This window comes from Natator depressus, chromosome 1 (assembly GCF_965152275.1).
Source record: "Natator depressus isolate rNatDep1 chromosome 1, rNatDep2.hap1, whole genome shotgun sequence".
Taxonomy (NCBI): Eukaryota; Metazoa; Chordata; order Testudines; family Cheloniidae; genus Natator; species Natator depressus.
In genome coordinates, this window is record NC_134234.1 from 261636316 (window position 1) to 261663396 (window position 27081).

Below are 27081 nucleotides of genomic sequence, written 5' to 3' on the forward strand. Positions count from 1 at the left end.
AGTGCCCTTGGTTTGTGGTACACACCAACTGGGCTCAATTACTGGTAAGGGCCAGTGTCCACAGTATGGTGACCAGATATCTCGAGTCAAGAAGTAGGAAGCACTTATTTTCACTACGCATGGGCACTTACAAGGCCAGGATAAAAACACCTGCGCTTTGGGGGAATTCTACCACAAAAATGAGTTTCTAACAGACTAAACCAAATGCAAAACATGGTAGGAGTCAAACAGCAGGAGTCAAACTGTGAAGCTCTTTCTCCCAATGGGGAGCAGTTACTCAGCCAAGGACTCTCACCGACTCCAGTGGAAGTGAATGGGAGTAGGATTATTTGGGTGTCTAAACTGAACGTGATTTAGTCCAGTTCTAGTAAAAGTGGATCATCTGGTGACCCAAGTCCAAAAACGATAACTCACGGGGAAGATCTGGAAGAGGTAGACCTTCGAGAAGTGGCACTTCCTGGATCCTTGGTACGATGGCAGTGGCACGGGCACATTTTTCAAGTACTGAGAGAACAGAACTATGAAGAAAATGGCCCTGGAATGAGACCAAAAAAAAAGAGAGAGAACAACTGCCTCGTTTGCTTTACCACATTCGGAGGACCCGACTTTCAGAAGTTCTGAGCATCTTCAGCTCCAACTGATTTCAAAGCACCTCTGACAATAAGGCTCTAAGCGCATGTCTTCACTGGAGCTCAAACGGTGTCAATTCCAGCTCAAGACGACACTGAGCCATTTGAGCTAGTGCACTAAAAACGGACGTGTAGTGCTGCAGTGGTGGGAGAGGCTAGCTGCCTGAATACATCCCTAGGATCTCAGACAGGATCGTACATGAGGTGGCTAGCCCCTCCCACTGCTGCACCACCGTGACTTCACTTCTATTTTTAGCACGGATATGTCCCTTTGAGATGTAATTTATACCATCCACCCCTAGTGTAGACATTCCCTTAGCGTCACAGGAAGACGCAAACCAAAGTTGAGGTTGAAACAAGCCTTCGGTTATATTTTAAATATAGTTTTGTTGAGGGTTTTGTTTTCAATTCTGATTTTTTTGCCTCAAAAACCAGCCAAACAATTACATACAATGAACCACCAAGTATGACATCTGCCAGAGGCTTAAACGTGATGTTAAATAGAATAGAGGCAGAATAGAGAGATCGGTTATGTCCAGGCAGGTTGTATAGGAAACTATTCTTGGGCCCCACTATTTTCATTAGAAGGAAAGGACATTCGTTTCATGATTTAAAGTTTATTCAATGTCAATGTTTTTTAAATGGCAAAGTGGAACCCATATGGAAAGGAGAAAAGGATCAGTTGAGAGATAAATCTCAGGCTTTCAATTTCCCACCACAGGCAGGTATGGCCCAGTTCTGATGTCACATCCAGATGGCCAATAATACCTGTGCAAGTTCTTGTTGTGAAAGAAACACGAGAATGAAAACCAAAGTGTCCGGATGTTCTACCCAGTTCTCGTTTTTCTTCAGAGAGTGATTTTAGTTTGATTTCCAATTTTTAGGTCTATATTTGTGATTACTGCCCATTTATAGCTGTTTCCTACAGTGTGATCTGTACTGCTGGATTTATGTAGCTAATTCTCCACTGGGGGATACAACCTTGCAGGCCATAACTGCCCCAGTTAGATGAGAATGAACAAACAAAAATATTTATCAAACAGATGCTGAGCAGATGGGATATGCTGGTAGACAAATGAAGACATTCTATTACTGTGTGTTAGTTAAACCTTTGAAGAGCCATGCAGTTTTTTATACCCAAATTAAATGTATGTACAATTAAGGGATTATTCCAAATAGGAATCAGTGGGGAGTTGATAACAGAACCTGGCCCCAACACTAGCACCTGCTGCAGTTGAATTATTGAGGTACTATTAGGACCTGCAGTTGTGATGCGGCAGCATCAAATGCTGGCCTGGGAAGGGAACAGCCAAAGGGACAGTAGTAGCTCAAGCTGCAGCAGGGGCTCAGATGATGGTGGAAGGAGAGGCAGTTGAGACAAGCTGTTGGTAAAGGAGAAAAATCTAGCTGCTGAGTTAGCAGATGAACTGGAGTTTGGTAGGAGGTGAGGTGATAAAATAAAAGAACAGGAGAATAGAAATAGGGGACTTGGAAATGAGAAGGAAAACTAGGAGAGGTTTCGAGTCAGTAGAAGCTGAAAAAATTTGAATAGGGTAAGCGAGCAGACACTATTAGAAATGGGAAGTAGTGGGAAATAAAATCTACAGCCATACTGGAGAGAGCGACTCAAGGGAAAGAACTGAAAGGAAATATAACTGGTGGAACAGGGAATTGATCAGAAGCTGTGTTAGAGTAAAAAGATCCTGAAAACAGTACATGAGAAGCCCACCCACAAAGGACCTAAAGTAAACAAACAGAGAGAATGACTGTTTGAAAATCTATTGAAGGAACACAGGTCAAAGGCACTTACCGGACAAGTGAGGGCCCCTAGGTAAAGAAACCCCTCTTGTGGAAAAACTCAGTGAAGAGAGGGACAGCCCCAGGAACACCAAATCTAAGGAGCACTTCTAGCCAAAGAGACACAAAGGATAGGACAGCAAGAGTGGAGCTGGACTTAGAACCAAGGAGAGGAAAAGTTGATTCTTTGCCAAAATGACAGTATATTAAGTAAATTTCTTCATTCTTGGTAAAAACAATGCACTTGGTGTTAACTGCACAAAGGAAGATTAGTGTGTACAAGCTTGCAAAGGTTAATGTGTTGGTAACATCTAGTTTATTAATGTAAGTAGTCAGTACTCAGTAATATTCTATATTATTTATGCTTCTGCTACAATCTTTGTGTTTTCCCTTATAAAGTTCTAAAAATTTAAAATTCTCTCGTTTGTCTTGGTTTGCCTCTGCCTCTCCACACAGTTGGCATAGCCTCGTTTAGCCTGGGTCACTGCAATAAATGTAATAATGTTCTAAGCACTATGAAGTGCACGGATGTAATGAGATGAAGAGATTTTCTAAGAGACAAAACATGTAGATAAAACACTCAAGATAAGGAAAGATATTTAAAGCACTAACAGGAACGGCTATACTTGTTACCATATAAAAATATGCCACGACACAGTCAGAGCATTGACTAACTGGCTGTCACAGAGTCACCGGGCAATGCTCTGGAACGACTCCATATGAAGCCAGTCAGGACTCTGGGGGATCCTCCTCTCTCTGAGCAGACTGTCTCCAGGGCAAGAAGCTTAACAGCTTTGACCTTCCTGAGTCTGACCTTGGAGCATTCAGCATCCCATTCCACACCGTGCGCTTCCCACAGCGAGTCCGCACCGGCGGGGCTCCTGGGGAAGCCAGAGGGCCCTGCACCCCACCTCAGCAGTCAGATGTGATTCTCGGCCAGCCAGTAAAACAGAAGGTTTATTAGACGACAGGAACATGGCCTAAAACAGAGCTTGTAGGTCCAGAGAACAGGACCCCTCAGTCCGGTCCGTCTTGGGGGGCTGGGAGGCCAGAGCCCCATCTGGGCCTCCCTCTATTTCCCCAGCCAGCTCCAAACTGAAACTCTCCCGCCCCTCCTCTCACCTTTGTCTCTTTCCCAGGCCAGGAGGCCACCTGATCTCTTTGTTCTCCAACACCTTCAGTTGGCACCTTTGTAGAGGAGGGGCCCAGGCCATCAGTTGCCAGGAGACAGGGTGTCGGCCATTCTCTGTGCAGACACCATCACAATGGGCCTCTAGGGCTCTGCAACAATCAGACACCCTTATCCCACCACCTAGATACTTAAGAAATGCCTAAGGGAAACTGAGGCACTCACAAAGCATTCAGAGAAAACATTAAGAACATTCCCACTTCATCACATCTCTCCCCCCTTTGAGACCAAAGTGAGTGGGGTCACTTTAGCCAGTGACCTGGGGAAGTTCAAACCCACCAACGTTCCCATGGATGCCCCAGCATTTCTCCCATTCCTTGGTGGGAGTTTCACCAGGCCCTTCCAGTTTCACGCCCTCCCTTAGGTCGGGTGTGCTCGACTGGCACTCAGAGGCCGCATTTGGGAAGGTTTATGCAGCCTGTGCCCTTTTGCCACCCCAAAACCCCTGGGGTTCAAACTGGGATCAGGTATTCCCCAGAGCTCCAGTCTGGAGGGCTGTGATTCGGGCTCTCTTGGTTAAGAGTCCCCATCTTGACCTTGGCCACCCTCTGACCAGGTGTCTCTGTCACCAGCATCTCAGCATCAACCCCTTTCATTTGATACAGCCACGTCGGGGCAGAGTGGTCAGTATACACCTAAAGCGCCGCCCAAATAGATACAGCTGCAGCTTTTTAAGGGCCTGCACCATGGCCAGGCATTTCTTCTCTATGGCCACATAGTTCTGCTCCCGGGGCAGCAGCTTCTTGCTCAGGTACCCGATGGGGTGTCTCTCCCGCTTAGCATCAGCACCACACCCAGCCCTGCGTCTGAGCCGTCAGTGAACACTGTAAAGGTCTTGGCAATGTCCGGGTTTACCAGATTTACCGGGCCCTGGATTAGAGCCTCCTTCAGTGCACAGAAAGCCCTCTGGTACTGCTTGGTCCAGACCACCTCATCTGGCTTCCCCTTCTTACATAGCTCAGTGATGGGGGCAGCTAGGGAGCTCAAGGGGGTACAAACTCCGGTAATACCCAGCCAACCCAATAAAGGCCTGGACCCGTTTCTTGGTCTGGGGAACAGGCCAATCTCTGATCTTCTCCACCTTCTGGAAAGGTTCCTCTATGATGGGCAGGGGTCTCAAGGGAGCTTCACCCTTCTCCCGGGCCTTCCCCACCCTCTGGCAGGGGTCGCAGGACCTGCTGGGCTGCGTCACAGCCTCCGGGCCAGTAAAAGTTCTGCAGCAGCCGCTGCCTGGGACAATGAATCCCCTGGTGTCCTGAGAGAGGGACATCATGGGCCAGGTACAACAGCCTGCGGCGATACTTCTGGGACACCACTAGCTGCCTCCTGATCCTCCACAGTTCTGCTTCCCCCGGGGGAGCCCATTCCCGGTACAGAAATCCCTTCTCCCACAGGAATCTTTCCCTGCAGCCTTCCCCAAGGGAAGCACGGTGGCCAGCAAGTTCCCTCAGCTTCTCCTTCTGCAGCTCAGTCTGGAATTCAGCTGCTGGAGAAGGGATGGGGACCTGTTCCCTCTTGCTGGCTGGGCTGGGGTCACAGCCTTGCTGAGCCCTGTCCCTGGTAACTCCCTCCCTGCCATGGGATCACTTCCCAGCAGCCCCTCTGGACCAAGTAAACCTGGTTGGCAGCCGTCCTGCCCTGCCTGTGTCTCCCCACACTCAGCTGGGGTCTCCGTTCCCCCCATGCTCAGCGCTACCTTTGCTGTCCCAGTGGGGGCAGGCAGCGAGCTCGCTGCTTTGGTCACAGCATCAGAGCCAGCGTGAGCACCCTCTCAGGTGTGCACGGGGGTAGGGAGCATCTCTCCATCCCACTCTGCCCCAGGGGACTGATTACAGGCAGGCAGGTATCCCGAGTTTAGCAGCTCCTCCCACCAGCCAGCCAGGTCATTTGCCTTTTCACTGACCATTTCCATCTTAGCCAATTGTTTCCCTGGATTCAAATTCAAATCCTCGGCCATTACAGGAGCTCGGCCTGGATCCTGTCCCAAAGAGAGACAGTCATCCCCCAACAGGACCTTACAGTTGATATCCTGGAGAACCCCAACTACCAGCCAGCCCGACCCCTCCTGTGTCTTCACAGGGATCTGGGCCATAGGCAGGGAGAGGGGCTTCATACCTGGGACCTTCACCCAGTTCACAAAGCCCCTCAGCATCTGGTGGGCCTACACCACCCGGGGCCTGACAACAGTTCTCTCTGTCCCAGCATGTCGCCACCCCAGGAATGTCTCCCCATTGACCATCACCTTCCACTCCCACTGGGGCTCTGAGGGGCCTGAGCCCAGGAAACTCCACGCTAAGACATATAGGTTGGGGCCAAGAGTGGAAGCCTGTCCACCACCCCACCCATCTGGCTGATGGCATCTATGTCTTTGGGACCCAGCAAGGGAGCTAGATACCGGGGGTTTTCCCGCAGGGTCCCCCTGATTCAAATCACCAGCCTGCTTGAAGGCAGTGAGGTAGGCATCCACATCCCCCCACTCCTTAACCAGGGGCAGCAATTTAGTATCAAGGTTCCCTGAGGAACTGGCACCCCAGGGTCTATCCCCACTCACCCCTAGGAAGTCCCCTATGCCTCTCTGCTCCACCATCGCCAGTTCATGCTGCTACTGCTGCTTCTTCTGCAGCTCTTTCTTGGGCTCTCGCTGTCTCTCATGGTCCTCTTGCTCCTTTGGACTCAGCTCCAGTCCCATCTGTGTCTGACCCCCTGATGGGACCCCGATCATGAAGACCCCCGTCTAGTCGGGGACAGGAGTCTTGGGGATGCCTGGTTACTGCTCCAGCTGCTCCCAGATCCTCTTGTAGCCCCATCTGGGTCAGGAATCTGCTCCTTAGGGAGGTCATCATTTTCCAGCTACATGACTAACTGTGCTTTGGTGAACTTTCCAACCCGTAACCCTCTCTTTTTGCACAGGTTTACAATGTCCTTCTTAAGGAGATGGTGATAGGCCATCACTTCGCTGCTCCCAAGTTGCTGTGGACTCGCAGGCCTGTGCGCTCTCAGCTCCCCATGGTTTCAAGGAAGAGCCCCTAGTGTGCCAGCCCTTCTCCAGGTCACCACCTCTCTCCCAGGGTCAAGCCGCAGACTTCTCCACCCCTGAGACTGCTCACCGCAGTCCCCAGGAAGAGCCGTTACTGCAACAGTCCTTCTTGCTCGTCACACTCCCAGGGGTTAAGGGTAGCTCCTCCGCCCCCCGAAACCACTCCTCTCTGAGCCTTCAGCATGCCTGGTCCTCATTAATCCCCCTTCGTTTTACTGCTCCCCAGTCACTTACTGCAAGAAGCGCCATTCACGGGGTGCAGTAGAACCCACCTCTAACACCAGTTGTCACACAGTCACCGGGCAATGCTCTGGAACTACTCCATACAAAGCCAGTCAGGACTCTGGGGGAGCCTCCTCTGTCAGTAGACTGGGAGGCTCCCCCAGAGTCCTGACTGGTTTCGTATGGAGTAGTTCCAAAGCATTGTCCGGTGACTCTGTGACAACTGGTGCCAGTGATGGGATAAGGGTGTGTGATTGTTGCAGAGCCCTAGAAGCCCAGTGTGATGGTGTCTGCACAGAGAATGGCCGACACCCTGTCTCCTGGCAACTGATGGCCTGGGCCCCTCCTCTACAAAGGTGCCAACTGAAGGTGTTGGAGAACAAAGAGATCGGGTGGCCTCCTGGCCTGGGAAAGAGACAAAGGTGAGAGGAGGGGCGGGAGAGTTTCAGTTTGGAGCTGGCTGGGGAAATGGAGGGAGGCCCAGATGGGGCTCTGGCCTCCCTGCCCCCCAAGACGGACCGGACTGAGGGGTCCTGTTCTCTGGACCTACAAGCTCTGTTTTAGGCCATGTTCCTGTCGTCTAATAAACCTTCTGTTTTACTGGCTGGCCGAGAATCACATCTGACTGCGGAGGTGGGGTGCAGGGCCCTCTGGCTTCCCCAGGAGCCCCGCCGGTGCGGACTCGCTGTGGGAAGCGCACGGTGTGGAATGGGATGCTGAATGCTCCAAGGTCAGACTCAAGAAGGTCGAAGCTGTTAAGCTTCTTGCCCTGGAGACAGTCTGCTCAGAGAGAGGAGGATCCCCCAGAGTCCTGACTGGCTTCATATGGAGTCGTTCCAGATTATCACCCGGTGACTCCATGACACTGGTTAGGCATGAAAAGCTCTCACAGACACTGGTTTCTTTTTCCCAATTTCTAAAGCTACAGAACCCAACATATCTGCCCTTTTGTTCACGGACGTCTTTTGTGCACTTGAACCAATGAAGATTGTTGGTAGGTTTATGAATTGTTTGAAAAATGGTATTTTAGGTGGAGCTGGTAGTACTGCCTGTTAAGGTAACCCAACACCTCCTATTATAAGACTGGCCAACTTTATAAGCAACCGAAAACAACCTACAATCATTCAGGCTGAAGTTTTGCATGCTGGTTGTCTGACTCAGGATGCCTATGTTTGAAAAATTTCAGCTAAAACAGATCAGCCGTTTCCAAGAATGAGGCTAGGGAAATTAAGTTGTTTTACCCATAGTAAAAAGTTCTGAAAACCTTTTCTTTGAACAGCTCCAGCATGACCATGCTTTGAAATTTGGCCGTTGGGTCAGGAAGGTGCCTTTTGCCATCCTGTGAAAATCCACCCAAATGTAGCCAAGTTATTAGCCTTTGGGGAAAAAAGATTACAGTTTGCATATACTCATTAGAAAGTTATTTGATTTTAGCAGTTAACATTTCTGAAGATTATATCCTCACTGAGCATGCTCCAGCCTCTCTCAGCTCCTAGTGCTGACCTGACAGCATATGCACCATGCCCACAGAGCAACAGAGCAGGCTTTCACCTAGGCATACAGGGACAAAGATAAAGTTGCCCTGAAAAGGATGTTCCCAGCTGCTCTGGGCCAGGGTGAAGCTGGGCACCAGAATGGAGAGAAGGGAGCCTGTCTCTCCTGTACTCTCAGTGCCACCCCTCCCCCCTGGCATCCAGGCACTGTGGAGGAGGAAGCCATCTGATGCAATTGGAGAGGGGACAAGAGCCATACCTGCAGGGAGGGAAAGGAGTAGATTGGGACAAGGGGGTCTAGTGAGACTGGCACTAGAGAGTGGCAGGACAGAGGAAGTTGGTAGACTAGGAGCCAGTGAGGGAAACAGAGGAAGGAATAAGAGCTAGTTGTCTTGGAGGAAGGGGCAGGAAGACCAAGAAGAGACTAGGAATTGGAGGGAGGTTAGGATTGGCAGGACAAGGAGACTGGGGCTAGGAATCTGGTGGAGGGGACCGGGGGTGGCGGGGGACAGGGACAGGACAGATCTAACAAGAATCTGGGCTGTGCAGGGAGAACTAGAACTGGCTGGGCAAAGACTGGGACAAGGATGGGGAGGAAGTGTTGGGGGGGACAGATTGGATGAGGACCCTGGGGAGAGAAGGTAGGACAGAGCCAGTCTGTGCACATGAGGGAGAGAGACAAAGAGCCAGGAGTGAGGGGACTAAGACTAGCTAGGCAAGGAGGCTAGGCCTGGGATGAGAATCCTGAGGAGTGGCGCCTCGTACTGGCTAGGTGAATGGGACCAAGACAAGGACAGGTTGATGGGGACAGGGCAGAATATTAAAACATTAAGATTGTAAATTTAAGCACTCAGAAGTTCGGAAATGCCAGCAGTAAGGCTGCCTGTGCAACCTTAATTCAGCCCCCTATGCATATGCATTATAATAGAGCCTATAGTTACATGCTCTTTTTTCCCATAGGACCCTAGCCTCATTCAGTGCACAGGGTGGACCTGTTCTGGGGATGAATCAGGGCTGTTGTCTGTAGGACCCCCTGCTACAATGGTTGCAGAAGTTGGAAGGTGTAGATCTGGGACAGGTGGGTCTTGACTTGCCCAAAGCTAAAGGCCTCCCACCCCCAGCTAAGGGGGAGAAGCTGCTAAGCCCAAGCTACAAGTGAGGGAGTGGGACAATGCAGGGGGGAGGGGCAGAGAGGAACAGGAGTGAGGTCATTGGTTGAAAATCAGAGAACCAAAAGAAGCAATCAAGCAGAGAATTCTGACGGCACCCACTGCTTTTCAAAGGCACTGAAGGAGTCAGTGGACACCACGGAGAGGAACTCAGCCTGGAGGCGTGATCGAACAAGGAAATGGAAATAGGCCCCACAGTTGCAGAGTATTTCCCCCATCCGCCTTCCTCTTCCTGGAGGGATGGATGGCCATCTTGGCCAGCCCCAGGAATAGGTTGATGAGGAGATTCTGCAACTTTGTGGGGGAGCACAGATCAGGAGGTATGGGGAAAGTACAGCCAGAACCTAAGTCAGAGGTTCTGAAGGAGTCGGAAGAGGGGCTGCCACCTGATGCACCCTGCATAGACATGTGAAAGGGTCTCCCTCTCACCGCAAAAGGGACAGCTGTGGTGGAGCCTGTGAACCATGCCAGGCATATGCCTGTGCTCTCAGCTCTGTCGAGGAGCTTCCAATTAATATCCCTGGCAGGCCGTGACATTAGAGTAGAGTATAGGCTAGCCCCATGGAGTTCCTTGCCCTCCTCAGGTGGCATCAGGTCCCACCACTTGGCGTCAGGGGAGGACACAAGGGAGAGGAAGTCGATGGAGTGAAACATGAGTGCATGAAGGTGTTCTCTAGGCATGGTACAGGATGGACCAGCTGAATTGCAAGGTGTGTAGTGAAAGAGGCAGGAGATTGCAGGAAAAGAAAGGATGGTCTCATGGTTGAGCAATTGAATGCTGTCCTGGTGAACTGGATGCTAACCCTGCCTCTGCCACAGAGTTATATGATGCTGGGAAAGTCACTTAATCCAGACCTTTCACAGGTAGACACTAAGTGGCTGTGTCATTTTTGGATGCCTGACTTGAGATCCCAACATCTGTTTTCAGAAATGCTGAGCACTCACAGCTACAACTGAAGTCACTGGGACCTGTATCAAGTCCCAGGTGTCTCAAATTGGGAACCCAGACTTAGTGGACACTTTTTAATTTGATCTCTCTGGGCCTTAGTTCCCCAGCCATAAAATGGGGATAACAGCCCCTCATCTCACTGTGGTGTAGTGAAAATAAATCCATTAGAATTTGTGAAACACTCAGATACTATAGTGATGAGCTCCACAGAAAAGTCCATGGGAAAATAAATAATTCTCTCTGCAGAGTAGGGCTTGAATAGTGTGCAGGAAATAAAGACTAGGGCCACACTATTGAGCAATGAGAAGACAACACAATATTGAATAGCTACTCGTTAAGTGAGCACCATCCTGTACAATGAATGAGGCAGGTTCCTATGGGGAAAAATATGTGATCATAAGAACGGCCATACTAGGTCAGACCAATGGTCCATCAAGCCCAGTGTCTTGTCTTCGCACAGTGGCCATCACCAGATGCTTCAGAGGGAATGAAAAGAACAGGGCAATTATAGAGCGAGCCATTCTCTGTTGTCCAGTCTCAGCTTCTGGCAGTCAGAGGTCTAGGGACACCAGAGCATGGGGTTGCATCCTTGACCATTTTGTCTAATAGCCATTGTTGGACCTGTCCTCCAGGAACTTATCTAATTCTTGTTTGAACCCAATTATACTTTTGGCCTTCAAAACATCCCCTGGCAATGAGTTCCACAGGCTGACTGTGCATTATGTGAAGTACTTTCTTCTGCCTATTAATTTCACCGGGTGATCCCTGGTTCCAGTGTTATATGAAGGGATCAATAACATTTTCTTACTCACTTTCTTCATCCCATTCATAATTTTATAGATCTCTATCATAGCCCCTTCGTTTTAGCTTTTCTAGGATGAACGGTCCCCGTCTTTTTAATCTCTCCTTGTATGGAAGCTGTTACACACCATTAATCATTTTGTTGCCCTTATCTCTACTTTTTCCAATTCCAATATATCTTTTTTAGGATGGGACGACCAGAACTGCATGAAGTATTCAAAGTGTAGGCATACCAGGGATTAATATAGAGGCATTATGATATTTTCTGTCTTATTATCTATCCCTTTCCTAATGGTTCCAAACATTCTGTTCACTTTTTTGACTGCTGCTACACACTGAGCAGATGTTTTCAGAGAACTATCCACAGTGACTACAAGATGTCTTTCTTGAATGGTAAAAACTCATTTAGACACCATCATTTTGTATGGATTGTTAGGATTATGTTTTCCAATGTTCATTGCTTTGCATTTATCAACACTGAATTTCAATTTGCCAATTTGTTGCCCAGTCACCCAGTTTTCCCTTTGTAACTCTTCGCACTCAGCTTTGAACTTGACTATCCTGAGTAATTCTGTATCATCTGCAAACTTTGCCCCTCACTGTTTTCTGCCTTTTCCAGATCATTTATGAATATGTGGAACAGCACTGGTTCCACTACAGAATCTTGGAGGTCCCTGCTATTTACCTCTGCCCACTGTGAAAACCAACCATTTATTCCTACCCTTTGCTTCATGGCTTTTAACTAGTTACCGATTCCCATAACTGCTTACTTTGCTTAAGAGCCTTTGGTGTAGGAACTTGTCAAAGCTTTTCTGAAAATATAAGTGCACTATATCCACTGGATCACCATTACACGCTTGCTGACACCTTCAAAGAATTCTATTAGATTGGTGAGGCATGATTTTCCTTCACAAAAATTGTGCTGACTCTTCCCCCAACATACTATGTTCATTTAGGTATCTGATACGTCTGTTCTTTACTATAGGTTCAACTAGTTTGCCCAGTACTGAAGCTAGGCTTACTAGCCTGTAATTGCCAGGATCGCCTCTGTATCTCTCTTTAAAAAATCAGCATTACCTTAGGTATCCTCCAATTATCCGGTACAGAGGCTGATTCAAGCGATAGGTTATAAACCACAGTTTGTAGTTCTGCAGTTTTGTATTTAAGTTCCTTCAGAACTCTTGGGTGAATGCCATCTGGCCCTGGTGTCTTATTACTGTTTAGTTTATCAATGTGTTCTAAACCCTCCTCTGCTGACACCTCAATCTGAAACAGTTCCTCGGATTTGTCACCTAAAAAGAATGGCTCAGGTATGAGAATTTTCCTCACAGTGAAAACTAATGCAGAGAATTCATTTAGCTTCTCCACAACAGCCTCGTCTTCCTTGTGTGCTCGTTTAGCACCTCTATAGTCCAGTGGCCCCACTGACTGTTTGGCAGGCTTCCTGCTTCTGAAGTTGGTTGGTTTTAATTTTTGTGTCTTTTGCTAGTTGCTCTTCAACTTCTTTTTTTGCCTAATTATACTTTTACACTTGACTTCCCAGAGCTGATGCTTCTTTCTATTTTCCTCACTAGGATTTTACTTCCCATTTTAAAGGATGTCTCTTAACCTTTAACTGCCTCTTTTACTCTGTGTAGACATGTGGCACTTAGTACTCTTACTATTTATTTAAAAAAATTGGGTATACATTTAGCATGAGCCTCTATTATAGTGTTTTTAACTAGTTTTCATTCAGCTTGCAGGCATCTCATTCATGACTGTTCCTTCTAATTTCTGTTTAACCAACTTCCTCATTTTTATGTAGTTCCAGCAATGTAGCTTTTAACTTCAAAAAGGGGGTTTCTTTGGTATTCCCCCGAGCCTACACACACAAGGATCGTGTAATTGAAGACTCTCATAATGCATACGAACAAGGGGGCTGAATTAAGATTGCACAGGCAACCTTAATTCTGGCATTTCCTAACTTCTGACTGCTTGACTTTGCAACCTTAATAATGTTCTTTTAATGTAGTTTTTGTGGGTAATACATACTCACATACCCACTGGTCACCCGCTCTGGCCTTAAAGGGCTTAAAACAGCCCAGGAGAGGGCTGTGGTTGGGAGCAAGCAGTTCCCAGGCTGACTGGGGGAAGCAGGCTCAGCTGTGGCCACGCCCCAATCAGGGCTCAGCTGGCCCTTATAAGAGACCAGTGGGCCGGGAGCAGGCAAAGTCTCTCTCTACATTTAGACGGAGAAGGGCCTGGCTGCTGGGGAGCATACCTGGGTACCTAAGGTGAAGCAGGGCTGGGAAAGGCCAGAGGAACTGGGAGGCTCCAGACTGGAAAAGCCCCAGGCTGAAGGCCTGGCAGATGGCCTAAGATAGGTACTGGGGTTGCAGGGGGCAGCCCACGGGTAGGCAGAGGCAGCAGGTCCAAACCCCCCTTGCTTGTGATGATTGGCTTATACACTGCAGTCTGCCCCAGTGAATGGGGGCTAGATGGTGACTGGGAAGTAGCCAAAGACTGAAGTGAGGTGAGGGTTCATTGGGGAGGGGAGACCCAGGGAGCAGCACCCCAGGGAAAGGGGCACTGGGGTCTGGGAGGGACATGGGGGCCAGTGGCAAGCGGGACACTGGCCTGCAGAGGGTGCTCCGGAGGCTGGAAGAGCTAATTCCCTGAGAGACCAGCAAGAGGCTCCGCAGGGGTGAGTCTCACACTGTTACACATACATATATATGCACACATGTAACAGAACGACTATGACAGAGCATTTGTACACTGAAGATGCCACACAAAAATGACAATTAGCTTGTTTGTTGCTGGTGTGGAATTTTAAAAATCAAATGCATTTTCTGTTTGTGGTATGTGTGTAAACGTAAAGGCTATAATCTCTTTGGGGCAGGGTCTGTGTTCCCATCGGTGTCTTGTGCAACGCTCAGTACCCTGTCACCATTTAACAGTGCATTTAGAATCCAGAGGTCATTTCCCCACCAGCATGTAATACCTGATCCAATTTCTGATTTAGACTATTTATCCCATTAATCTGACCCCAGTTTTGCGAAGGTGAAGTGTTACTTACATGGCTGATATGCCCCAATGTGAGCCAGCCTCATCTCCTGCAGAGTTGAAGAGAGGCAGCGCAACCAAGGTTATGGTTGGGGCAATGGTCAAGGGACCAATGAATCGCATCAGAAATCCAATCAGGCCAGAAAATCCAACAAATATTTGGAAACAGGAAGCGACCATGATGGCTCCCTGCAACTGAAAAACAGAGGGCAAGAAAGCAGAGATTTAAAGACTTTCTTTCTGAGTTAGTCCATTTTAGTTAGGTGGGCTCAAAGCACCTTATGGGCCATGATTCAACTCCCACTGAAGTCAGGGAGAGTCTTTCCACAGATTTCAATGGGAGTTGGCTCAAACCTTAAATGAGGGCAACACTCACACAAGAATGCAGGCCCATTAACTCTCCACCTGACTTACCTCCTCTGATTCTACCTCCCTAATTGCCAGCTGTCCAAGGGGAGCTGGACTGCCAGAAGCCCAAGAGCTCTAAACAGAATCAAGTCAACCTGGCATCTACCCATCCTTTATTAAAGACTTTGAGCACAGGTTAGTGTTCATTAAAGGGAAATTAAGTAGTAATTACTATTATGGGCATTGACCAAGGGTCAGATACTGCACAAACAATCCTAACCCAGCTCTTCCAGCACCTTAGTCCTGATCAACCAACTCCACTGTTCTAGCCTTGAATTTTCACCTGGCTCTGCCAAAGCACCTCATGGGGGAACTAGAATGTGTGCCCACCTAACTCATTTCTAGTCAGGTCCTGATCAGGGCCGTGAGCCTGCAGATGCAGACTCGCATGAGTCAAGGTTTGCAGAGTCAGGTCCAGTGATTGCGTGACAAGCCAGTGCTCTGATCTCCTGAGGCTCAGCCAGGGAAGCTGTTGGATCATATTAAAGAAGTTCTGTATTAAAATCACAAATGAGACTCACCATAGTTTAAATTCCAGGGTATTACTAATTAAGAGGTCTCTTGGTTTTACTGTTTCTCTCCTTCTCTGTGTGAAACTTGCAAGCTGCTAATTGTGTTAGTATATCCTATGACAGTGTCTGTTCTCAAAGCAATACTTTGTAACAACTACTCCTCACATAGGGAGAGACTCAAAGCGATACTCTGTAACAACAGAAACAGCACACAGACTCCCTGCCCTTTTGTTGTATTTATCTAGCTTTGTTCACAATTGTGATTAAAATAGAGATAGAGGACGTATGTGGGTGGATGCTTGGTGTGGATAATAACTGAATGATCAGGGAGGTGCCAGCCCAGGAGTTCAGTATTGATCGGCCGAAGAATGCACAGAGTGGAGACAACCAGAGGACCCCCGGAGGGCAAACTGGAATCCACCCAACAGCCTCAAGGATGGGAGAACCGAAGAACAAGATAACATCTGGCAGCATGGAGCCATCAGGAATGTGCAATCTGCTGATTGATTCAGCAGCAGCATGAGGAAGCAATTGCCATAGACTGGCATAGGAATAAATTCCTATAAAAATGGACTCTAGAAACTGAGAACTTTGGGGTCTGATTCTGCAAGCCAACTTCCAGGAGCATCAGATGAGCATCTGACAAGGCCCTGCTCCCTCCTGGTGTCCAGGCCACCTAGCCAGTGGCTTGGCACGAGCAACTCTAAGGCTGGTAACTATGATAACAACCTTGCAGAACCTGTGTGTGTGTGTGTGTGTGTGTGTGAATAAATATGAAATTGAATGGAATGTTATAGCTATAACTAACTGCTTACTAGGATTCTTTCTGTGTTCACAATAAATGTGGCATTTTGCCTTCTTCCCTTGAATAAGATCCTGCTGGTTTTTATTTTATTGGTATAACAAAGCAAAGGGAATCTTCAGCTGAACACTGAAAATTTAAATAGAAAAATTTAATTTCTAAATGCTGGATGACCTGGAAGTCCCTTCTGTTTCTCTCTGTGGGTTGCAAATATAGTCACAGGCAGACCAGTACAATAAACTCCTTAATTATCAGAATCAGTTGGGCAATACCAAACATGTTCAGATAATCAGGAGAAGACAGCCAGGGAACTACAGTACACCAGCACTTAGATTAGGAGATAGGGCTAGTGGGCATGCGGATAGCCAGGCTTCTGATTTATTTGAGTATTGCTTTCCTCTGCAGGACACATTCCTCACCATGCAACCTTTGTGTGCTTGGTAACTGTTGTGTATTTAAACAGTGTGTGTTTACCCTACATATGAGTTATTAGTTAATCCCACTAAATAATGAATGAATTACTAGATACCTTGGCTCTCATGATGAGGCTTGACCCTGTGAGGTGCTGAGTGCCCTCAACTCCCACCACCTACAGTGAGATGAAGTTTTTAACACCTTGAGGCTCAAACCCCTGAATCAGTGGTTTCCAACCTGGGGTCTGCACACTATGTCTAACATTTCCAAAGGGGTCTGCACCTCCATTAGAAAATGTTTTAGGGGTCTGCAAATGAAAAAAGGTTGAAAACCACTGACCAAAATGAGAAGGCAAGAAAACAGTTATCCTGTGACTGCACTGTATCTACTTGGGTCAACAGTGACCGTAATACCAATGCTCTGCACTGCACTGCACCTTTCAGCCACGATCTCAAAGCTCTTGACAAACATAAGCTGTTTCACAGCACTCCAGCAGGCAGAAAAACAGAGGCACAGAGCAGCTAAGCAACTTGTTCAAGGTCAAACAGTGACTAAGTGACAGATCTGAGATAAGATCACAGGTGGCCTGACTACAAGTCCCCATGCTTTAGCCAGCAGACCATATTCTTTGCCTTCTTGTTTATGATCATTTGTGTCCTCCATGTTCTGCTAACATGACCAGTAGCTACAATGGTTCGGATCACATCTCTCAGATCAATACACAGGGAAGGACCTCCGCAGAAGGGGATGGAAGTATCAGCCACCTCTGAAGTACCCTCCTCCTTCCCTTCCTGGGGGGAACTCCTCCCTCGGTGGAGATCGGCATGGAGGGAAGAGCTGGGGGTTGAACAAGGTGTATTATTCCCCAGCTAGCCCAGTAGAGATTACACAGAAAGCGTAATTCAGCTCTAGGCTGTATATTCTTTTCTATGGACCCTCTTCATGCTGAAGAATTCACTCCATTGAGGGATGGTGTTTGAGGAAACCACAGCAGGGGAGGAGAACTGCTATAGTGGAGCTCCACTGGGGGAGGGGTTCCTAGCATAGATGGCTCTGGGATGGTCACTAGTTACCACAGAAACAGCCCTGACATGGAATATGTTTTCCCAGAAAATAAAATACTCTAACAGCATTTCCTCAGCCTTCGGAACAAGTTCATGAGCAAAGTCTATAAACCACAGATGTCTGCAGCGGTGCAAGTTAGAACGTAGCCTTGTATTTACAAGTAAACAGGTATCTCATGTTCCCTCTAACACCTCAAGGCCCATTCAGATGATACACCTCAGGTTTTCATAGCTGCCCTTCTGGCAGTAGCTCACAGGGATTACCTCTCGCATCCTTGACTGCCAGACCTCGATGAACTCTGGCGAAGTAGCATTCACCTGGCTGGCATTCTGCGTCCACGCTGGGCATCTCCAGTTAGGGAGGGAGAGCATGGCAAGGGAAGGAGTCAAGAATGCAAAAGTCCCTCCTTGGAGAATGGGCAACCTGGAAACAAGCCAGAGGGCAGAGAGTTAAGCTATTTGATCTCTGGGAACCCCACCTCAGGCAGGGCAGGGGAAGTATTTGGTTAGTAGTACTGTCTTCCTCCAGTGAGATACAGAAAGGATATTTCAGAGTAATTGACTTGGGTGGATGAGATGGATCAGTAAGCACCTCAGCATGCAGAGAGTCAGGGGAAATCCAGAGGTCTCAGCAGAGACCTGACAACAAAGAGGTGTCTTTAAGCCACACAATTACACTAAAGTTTTATTTCAAAAGGGGGATTCAGCCTCTCTCACGTTTGCCTTTGGCAATTTCCTCTTCAAAACACTGATTATTTCTGGGAACCCTGTCACCAACAATACCCAAGAGTTGGTATGTATTTTGACACAATAGTAGTACCCCAAGAATTGGGAAATGCTGCTTCTGGATTCAAACTTTGGATCCCTCACCCCCTATTTGCGGTAGTTTTTAAGGAGGGAAAACAGTCATCTTAAAGCATGTGTCTGTATGTTTTGGATCAGATCTTTGTGCTACAAGATGGTAAAAGAACAAGGGAAGAGAGACGAGAAAAGGAAAGGAACCAAAGCAGAGAAAGAGTGAGTGACTGACAGAAAGAAAAGGAGTATTTGTGGCACCTTAGAGACTAACAAATTTATTTGAGCATAAGCTTTCGTGAGCTACAGCTCAAAGCTTATGCTCAAATAAATTTGTTAGTCTCTAAGGTGCCACAGGTACTCCTTTTCTTTTTGTGAATACGGACTAACACAGCTGCTACTCTGAAACCTGACTGACAGAAGTTTGTGGCTAAGTGTCACTGGGCAGAGGGGGAAGCTCTAGGAAACAGCAAAAGGGAGGGGAAAGAGACCCAGTCTGAGACTTAAATAAGGAGCCTGATTCTCTGTAAACAGGCTACAAGTAACTCTCAGTGAAGCAGTGATCTACTGGAGGGGGCTGCTGAGAGTCCCTGGTTAAAATTCTGCCACCAAATTGAAGGAATGTTGGGGTGATGGCCCTTGACTGAGTCATCCCCTCTGAATGCAGTTCATGACATCTCCAAAGTGCAGATTGCACCAAGTCCAGAATTCTCTGACAAGGTTTCCAGTGTTGCAACTCTCACCATTTTATTGTGATAGCTGGGATTTTTCTTAAAAATCCAGTTTCAGGGATCAAGAGACTGCCTGAAAATATCAGCTTTCATTAAGTTTCTGTCCCTCATAGTTGCAGAGAAAATCATGGAAACGTGAAGCAAGTGCACTCTAAAGGCTCAGAAAGCCAGAAGGAAAATAAATGATCCTCAATTTTTTTACTTAAAAAAAATCCAACAACCTTGTGACTTTGGCAGAGCTGACATGATTTTTGTGTGGGTGGGGCTGGTAATATTGCGTTTCCTAGAGGAGGATACCACCTCCTCACCCAAAAACTCACTGCAAGGGTTTCACTCCCAACTAGCATATAATTAATTCTGTGGCCCCTCAAACCTTCCAGTGCAACACCCACACTTCTGTCCATTTAAGGTACTTATGTGGCCCCCATTATTGTAGTATTTGAGCTCTTCACAATCTGTACTGTATTCATCCTCACAACACCCCTGTGACGTAGGGAAGTGCTATCACTGCCAATACACACCTGGGGAACTGAGACACAGAAAACATTAAGCGGCCTGCCCATGGAGCCTGTGGCAGAGCAGAACCTAGATCCCCAGAGTCTCAGACTAGAACCCTAGCCACTGGACCCTTCTCTGTATATTTCTGGCCCAGTAGGCTTATCAGAAGCTAGAAGGGGAGACGTGTTGTGGTATCTCCACATGATTGCACCAAAGCGAACGGAAATTATTTGTACCCTGAAGCGGGAGAGGAAAACTGAGCCCTTTGTCTCTCACGTAACAATGCCAAATGATAACACAGGACTTCCAGGCTGGCCTAAATGCTCCAATTCCCCCCCCCACACACACACACACTATAGTTTTGAATAAATAATAGTACTTTGCCTTCTATAACACCTTTCAACTTGGGATCCATACTTTACATAGATTAAACAATCGTCAGCCTGACAGTATGCAAACAGCTTAATCTGTTTTAGGCCTTTACCACCTGCGTTAAATTGCCTCCATGGGGACTTCATTTACATGCTAGTGGGATACCGATACTCTCTCCTTAAATCAGACCTCCCTGTTCTTTTGCCCCCACCCCACCCTTCAGCCCCTGCTCCAAGCTTTATTACCTTGTTATCCCACAGAACAAGGCAGTATCCGCACTGAGCTCTTTCTGAAAATCTCCCACTGGTGCTGCAGCACCAGTCCTGGGCCATCAGAGCTCCTTATTGTGGGAGCAATAGCATACACTAGGCTCAGGGAGTTTTACCACCATGTCATCATATAATGCTGCTTAGAGCAGGTCTTGACAATATGATGATATAAATGCTGTGTAACCCCCCCCCCGGCATAGCTTAAGCCCTCTTCTCTGCCTGGTGCTTGCTAAGACCAATATTTGGAGCAGCTTCTCCCCTCTTCTTGAACAGGTCAGGTCCTGGGTTCCTCTTCTTGACTCATGGTTCCTCAAATGACTCCTTGCTGTGCCAGATACACAGGGGCGCTGTCCCCTGAGAAATTAATGGCCATGTTTGTAGCGGGCAAGGGGTGCTAAGTCCAGTACCCAGGGGGACAATAAAGTAAATAAAACAAACATCAACAGAATGATACACACCAAACATAACCCTGTAACTGGGACAGGGGAGGAGAGACAGGAAAATAGGACATGGTAAAGGAAAGGATTAAAAAGGTTAACTAATAGTTAACCAACATTTGTAAATAAACCAACTCCCCACCTCCTAACACACTCAAACTTTTCCAAACCCCTGCTTCCTCCCTAACAGCTTCCCAAGGTGAATGATAGGCTGAGGCTGAACATCCTGGGATTCTATATTGCAGTGCTGGGGCATGGGCCTGCTTTTAAATAAACGTCATTTTTCTCCACCCCTGGGTGGGTCAGGGTCCTCTCTCAACTGGGCTCATCTGTTCTCTGGTCTGGAATCCTCCTGTGGTCTCAGCTGGCTCTCAGTAGCTGGTCAAATCTTTCCCTGGTGGATTCTCATCACTGCAGTGCTGGAAATACCTGGTCCAAGCAGCTAAAGACTCAGCTGTACAAACTCCCTTCAGGGAAGTGGGAATTTAGCAGGGACTCCCTGAGCCATGTCGCATCTTTCTCAGCTTCCAAACAGAAAATCTGCAGCCCTGACTTGACTTTGGTCCAGTGGACGGCTCATCCAGATCATCCCATGCAGAAACCTCCTTAACCAGTCCCAGCAGGGATTTCTAGTTCCTTCTCTCCCCACCTCTGACTCCAAGCACTCTGGGAATTGGGTCTGAGGGCTCTGGCAGCCAACTTAGTCGTAACCCTTTCAACAGGGCTCCATAAGGAATGTCTACACAGCCCACAGCAGCGAGCCTCCCAGCCCAGTCAATAAACTTGGGCTAGCGAGGCTCATGCTAGAGCTCTTAAGAAAAGCTGCGTAGCCAGTGCTTTGAAGTTGCAACTTGGGCTGGAGTGTGGCCCACCTCCCTCCTTGGGCTTCAGACCCCACGCTCCAGCCCAAGCTGCAGCTCCAAAGCACTGGCTATGCAGCTTCAAGAGCTCTAGCATGAGCCTCGCTAGCCCAAGTCTATTAACTGGCCTGGGAGGCTCACTGCTGTAGACATGCCCCTGGAGGCTCAGCCCAGAGGTCCTGGGCCAGGAAACCCCAAGAGAGCAGGGGTGGCCAACCTGAGCCTGAGAAGGAGCCAGAATTTACCAGTGTACATTGCCAAAGAGCCACAGTAATACATTAGCAGCCCCCACAACAGCTCCCAACCCCCGCCCCGCTCCCAGCGCCTCCCACCCACTGACAGCCCCACTGATCAGCGCCTCCCCCTCCCTCCCGATCAGCTGTTTCATGGCGTGCAGGAGGCTCTGGGGAGGAGGGGGAGAAGCGAGGGCACAGCAGGCTCAGGGGAGGGGCAGGAAGGGTGGAGTGGCGGCAGGGCCAGCGGCAGAGCCAGGGGTTGAGCAGTGAGCATCCCCCGGCACATTTGAAAGTTGGCACCTGTAGCTCCAGCCCCGGAGTCAGTGCCTATACAAGGAGCCGCATATTAACTTCTGAAGAGCTGCATGTTGCTGCAGAGCCACAGGCTGGCCACCCCTGCCAATAGAGAGTTATGCCATTCCCCACCTGAGAAAAATCTGATGTCATTATCCAGTACTTCAGCATAAACATAAGGTGGTACATAATACAGCCAAGATATACTTTTGAGCTCATATTCTGATTAAGAATACCACAAAAACAGGCAATATAACACACACAAGCACAATGTCCTACTAAACTTTGAGGATAACAGAAGGATTTGCAGTACTGGGCAGCACACTCCCAACACCCATCTGTGGAACACAAGAGGCACCATCAGGAGATGGTCCTGCTTTGAGCAGGGGATTGGACTAGATGGCCTCCTGAAGTCTCTTCCAACGCTAATATTCTATGAGAGCCATAGGTTAACCAGATGATGGGCTTCAGTTCTCACCCAGAGCACCTAGGTATCGATGGATCTCCTGGGGTAACAGGTCATGTACTCCCTACTTCAGGCTCCATGCCACTGTCTGCAATTCCTCCCTCGGTAGGCTCTTCCATGCTATCCAGGGCTGTTCCCTCTGGATACTTTGGTGGTGTGAAGGGTTTGGCTACAGGGTTCAGCGCACGCCTATGGGCATCACAGATGGACTGATCACAGAGTCCTTCTGGACCTGGGGTTTCAGGTTTTACAGGGAGCCTGTACCTCAGAACACCAAATAAGTGATGCATTCATAGACTAGCCTTCCACATGGGAAGCTGCACTTTGTGTCATCTTCAGAAGCAAGAGGTTCCTCCTCCTCATGTGTAACGAGCTGAACAATGTTAGATGATAGAAGTTCCATCAGCAGATACTCCAAAGCACAAGTCCACAGGCAGTCTATTCTCTTCCAAACATTCGATGTTACGGGTGTGAAAGTAGAATGAATTATATTGAAATTATAATTCATTAAAGAAATGCTACTTGAAGGGTTTATTGAAATATAGTTGTCAGGAAGAGAAACATTAAGGAGTGTGAGACAATGGGTCCTCAAACTAATTAACTTAGAGCTCCTACTGAGCTAGGAGATTGGTAAACATTATACATACATATCTTATTTGCATACTATTTGTCAGTTTCTGCTTTCTTTTGTCTCTTATGTTAAATTGGCTTTGGCTTAGCTGTATAAATAAGTTATCTTGAGCCTCAGAGAGGGGCTCACATCTGGGTGCATTAGCAAAGCGCTTTGCTAATAAACAGAGTGGTCTGACAAATTATGTGAGTCCTGAATCTAACTTTGACAATTTGGAGGTTCCACCGAGATGGCAACCGTCTTCACTGGGGCCGCGTGATTCCTGACTGTTCTTAGGATGGCCGTGGCAAGCCGGCACCTGGGCATTTGGCCCGAGCGGTCCTCCGCCAGAACAGAAGGGTGCATGACCACAATGAAGTCTACGCCATCGAACCTGTTGGTTCCCACTCTGTTCTGGTAGGGATCCCGGGATCTGACATCAGGAATCTGATCAGGTAATTATTTCTGTGTTTTGTCCGGACTGAGGACTGTCTTGTCTCTGTGTCTATCCGTCCTCCCTGTGGTGTGTTTGAGTCTGGGCGCCGTCTCCGTCAGGGGATCGGCTGACCAAAGGGTTCCTGTCCCCACGGTCTGAGTGAGTGAAATCTGCACAATCGCAGACGCACCGCACCTTGGGTAAAACCCTTGGTGTGAAAGCAAGGGCGATTGAGGCAATAGCCTGTGGGCTCCTTTTGTGTGTTGCACCGGGCATGGCTCTGACGAACCCGACTTTCCTTCTTGTGTGACTGGTGTGTAAAGTCCTCCTGTATGGGTAACCAGACGTCTAAGTCGGGACAGTTCCCTAAAGGAATGCCGGCTCAGTTTATGTATTTTAGGAAGAGTCCGGACTCCTGTAAATTTCTGGAAAAATGGTCTAGGCTAAGGGGGTCAGGTAGAGTGGCTACTACCACCACTATGCTTCTGTCCCCAGAAGTCTTTACAGCTATTCTGAGGGAAAATGGGCCCTTTTCCCACAGAAATTATCTATAAGGGACTGCTGCAGGCAGCAGGCAGAGAGAGGATCTGATCAAAATTATTTGACTGTTGGGTAATGTAATCAAAATCACTAAAGGATGTAAGGGGTTTCTATTGGAACTTAACTTGGCTGCTCCTGGTTGTGTCTAGTTGTACAAGATGGAAGTGTAATCGGGGTACAGTTGTGTAAAAGAGTAATCACAGTGCAAGGATGTTAGGCAAAAGAGAATTTTCTGTGTGTGTATAGTGCTAAAATCTGAAGCTGTGTCTCAGCTATTACCTGAGAATAAACTTAAAACTTGGTACAGCAGAGAAACTATTGCAAACATGGTCTGTTGCACAAGAGGGGAAACTGAGGTACACCACCTCATGAATTTCATAAATGACCAGTGAGTGGGGTAATTCACTAGCTTGACTACAGAACAGCCTGACTATAGAACAAAATAAGGACAGCCTGGAGGTAATTCTTCTGTTTTTCCTGCAATTAGCAAGGAAATTTGTAAAAGAAAGTGGTATTATTATTAAGCAATAATCTGTCCCCACCAGGGGGGTGGAAATTGTTTCTTTTGTTTTTAGACTCTACAAGCAAGCTGGCGCCAGTGGAAGAATAACTCAGAATACCATGGATCTATGTTTTGTGTTTGTCTGTGGTGTTTGTCTTGTTGCTAGCATTGTTGTGTTTTAATGAACAGAAAACCTCATGACATGGGTGGGGGATGGCTTCAAAAGGCTGACCTTGGCGGGGAGGGGAGGGGGGGAGATGTATACGGGAATGCAAAAGGCTAACTCAGGAGAATCCCAAAATTCAGTGGCCACTGTTAGGATCTTGGGACAAAGACCGAGTAGACGTCTTAAAAGACAAACTCGGCCAACCTAAAACTAAATTGGCAAAAGTAGAGAATGATTGTTTCATGCAGTGGTGGGAAGAGGCAAATCATAGGTGGACAGAATCAAAACTTGCCTCTCTCAAAGATTCTGGCTTCTATCCCACCAGATGCAACTCATTTTACTGTTGATTTGTGCTCTGCTTTCTTTTCTGTCCTGGTTCACCCTGACTCCCAGTTCCTGTTTGCCTTTTCTTACAAGGGGCAACAGTACACATGGACCACACTGCCCCAGGGGTATACTGAAAGCCCGTCATATTTTTCCCAAGCATTAGCCTGAGACCTTGCTGACCTTGTTTTCCCATCCAGGTCCACACTAGTCCAATATGTAGATGATCTACTCCTCTGTTCCCCTTCATTGTCTGCCTCTGAAACTGACTCTTTTGTGCTCTTTACTGCCCTAGCAAATAAGGGTCACAAAGCTTCTCGCTCTAAACTACAACTCTGTCAAGTTTCTGTCACATACCTTGGCTTTCTCCTCTCCCAGGATTCCCGTGCACTTTCTTCCGCCCACGTCCAAGCTATCCTTAGCTTTCCCCGACCCCGCTCCCCACGCCAGGTCCGGAAGTTTTTCGGCATGGCTGGATTTTGCAGACAATGGATTCCCCAATATGCCTCCCTTGCAAAACCTCTCCAGGAACTCACTCGATTCTCTGTGCCTGACCCCATGCCGTGGCCCCCTGAGGCCAATTCTGCCTTTGTTTCCCTCAAACAGGGTTTGGCTTCTGCCCCTGCCTTAGGGCTGCCTGACTATTCTAAGTCTTTTACCCTTTTCTGCCACGAACAATCTGGGCGTGCGCTTGGAGTTCTCACTCAGATGCACGGAGAAAAGAACCGCCCAGTGGCTTATTTCTCTGCCACTTTAGATCCTGTTGCCCAAGGCTTACCCCCCTGCCTGCGTGCTGTGGCTGCTGCAGCGCGCCTAGTCGAAATGTCTGATTCCCTTGCTCTCCGCTCTTCTCTTACCCTCCTGGTCCCTCACTGACCTCATCCTGCTCAAAGACTCTGCCCCAGAAACCGAGAGAGAATCCTGGGTTGCCCAAGGTTGCTCTCTACATCCCGATTCCTTTTGGCGCTCGCCTACTGGCGCCTTTGTAGCCCCCTTTTCTCTCTACCCATCTCTGGCCACCCTGCTACACAGTGTTTCACATGTCAGAAAGGAGGGGATGGTCTCTGCTGTAACAAAGACAGGATGGTGGGCCCCCCCATTTTAGCTCTTTTGCAGCCCGCCTCTGTGCAGCCTGTACTATTTGCCAAAGCCATAATATTGGTAAACCTGTAAAAGTGGCCCAGGGGTTCCAGGGCCTGCCTCAAGCACCGTTCTTGCACAAATGCCTAAGTGTCAACAATACGAATTTACATTGGTTATGGTATGTTTATTCTCCGGTTGGATTGAAGCCTTTCCTTGTCACAAGGCTGACTCACTGTCTGTTGCCAAATGTTTGTTATATCATATTATGCCTGCCAAGGGAATTCCTGCTACCCTCTCCAGTGATCGGGGTACACATTTTACTGGACAACTTGTTCAACACCTGGACCGTATATTGCATATCAAACACCTGCTGCACTGTCCCTACCACCCACAGAGTGCAGGTGCAGTTGAAAGACGAAATGGTGTACTTAAGAATAAGCTTGCTAAAATTTGTGACTCTACAGGATTAAGCTGGCCAGTAGCCTTACCATTAGCCCTTATGGACATGAGATCCACTCCATCCCAAAGGCACAAATTAAGTCCCTTTGAAATTGTTATGGGACGCCCTATGCGAGCTATGACTACCACTACTCCCATCCCAGATTTGAACTTGACTCACAGTGCGCTCCTTCAGTATTGCAAGGGACTAATGCAAGCTGTAAGTCGCTTCCATTCACAGGTTCGAGTCGCCTGGCCCACGGAACCCACCTCCGATGCTTGCCACAACCTCGAGCCAGGTGATTGGGTCTACGTACGGCGCCATCATCGAAAGCACGCCTTGGAGCCCCGGTGGAAGGGTCCTCATCAGGTACTGCTTACTACACAGATGGCTGTTAAACTATCTGGCATCGCAGCGTGGATACATGCTTCACAGTGTAAGAAGGCACCATCCCCAGAGAACCAATCATCACCTCAGGACAATGCAGAGTCA

The 27081-nt window shown here is 48.1% G+C and overlaps 1 protein-coding gene across 1 annotated transcript in view; it reads right to left on the reverse strand.

Annotated features, from left to right (window-relative positions):
• The window catches only part of LOC141980521 (solute carrier family 23 member 1-like), an 80404-nt gene that overhangs the window by 14900 nt on the left and 38423 nt on the right, over nt 1–27081 (reverse strand). Inside the window, exons 4-6 of the mRNA XM_074941811.1 lie at nt 17796–17955; nt 14345–14526; nt 415–535 (exon numbers count right to left, since the gene is read on the reverse strand). Of these exons, the coding sequence (XP_074797912.1) occupies nt 415–535; nt 14345–14526; nt 17796–17955 (463 nt within the window). The remainder of the gene's footprint in view (nt 1–414; nt 536–14344; nt 14527–17795; nt 17956–27081) is intronic.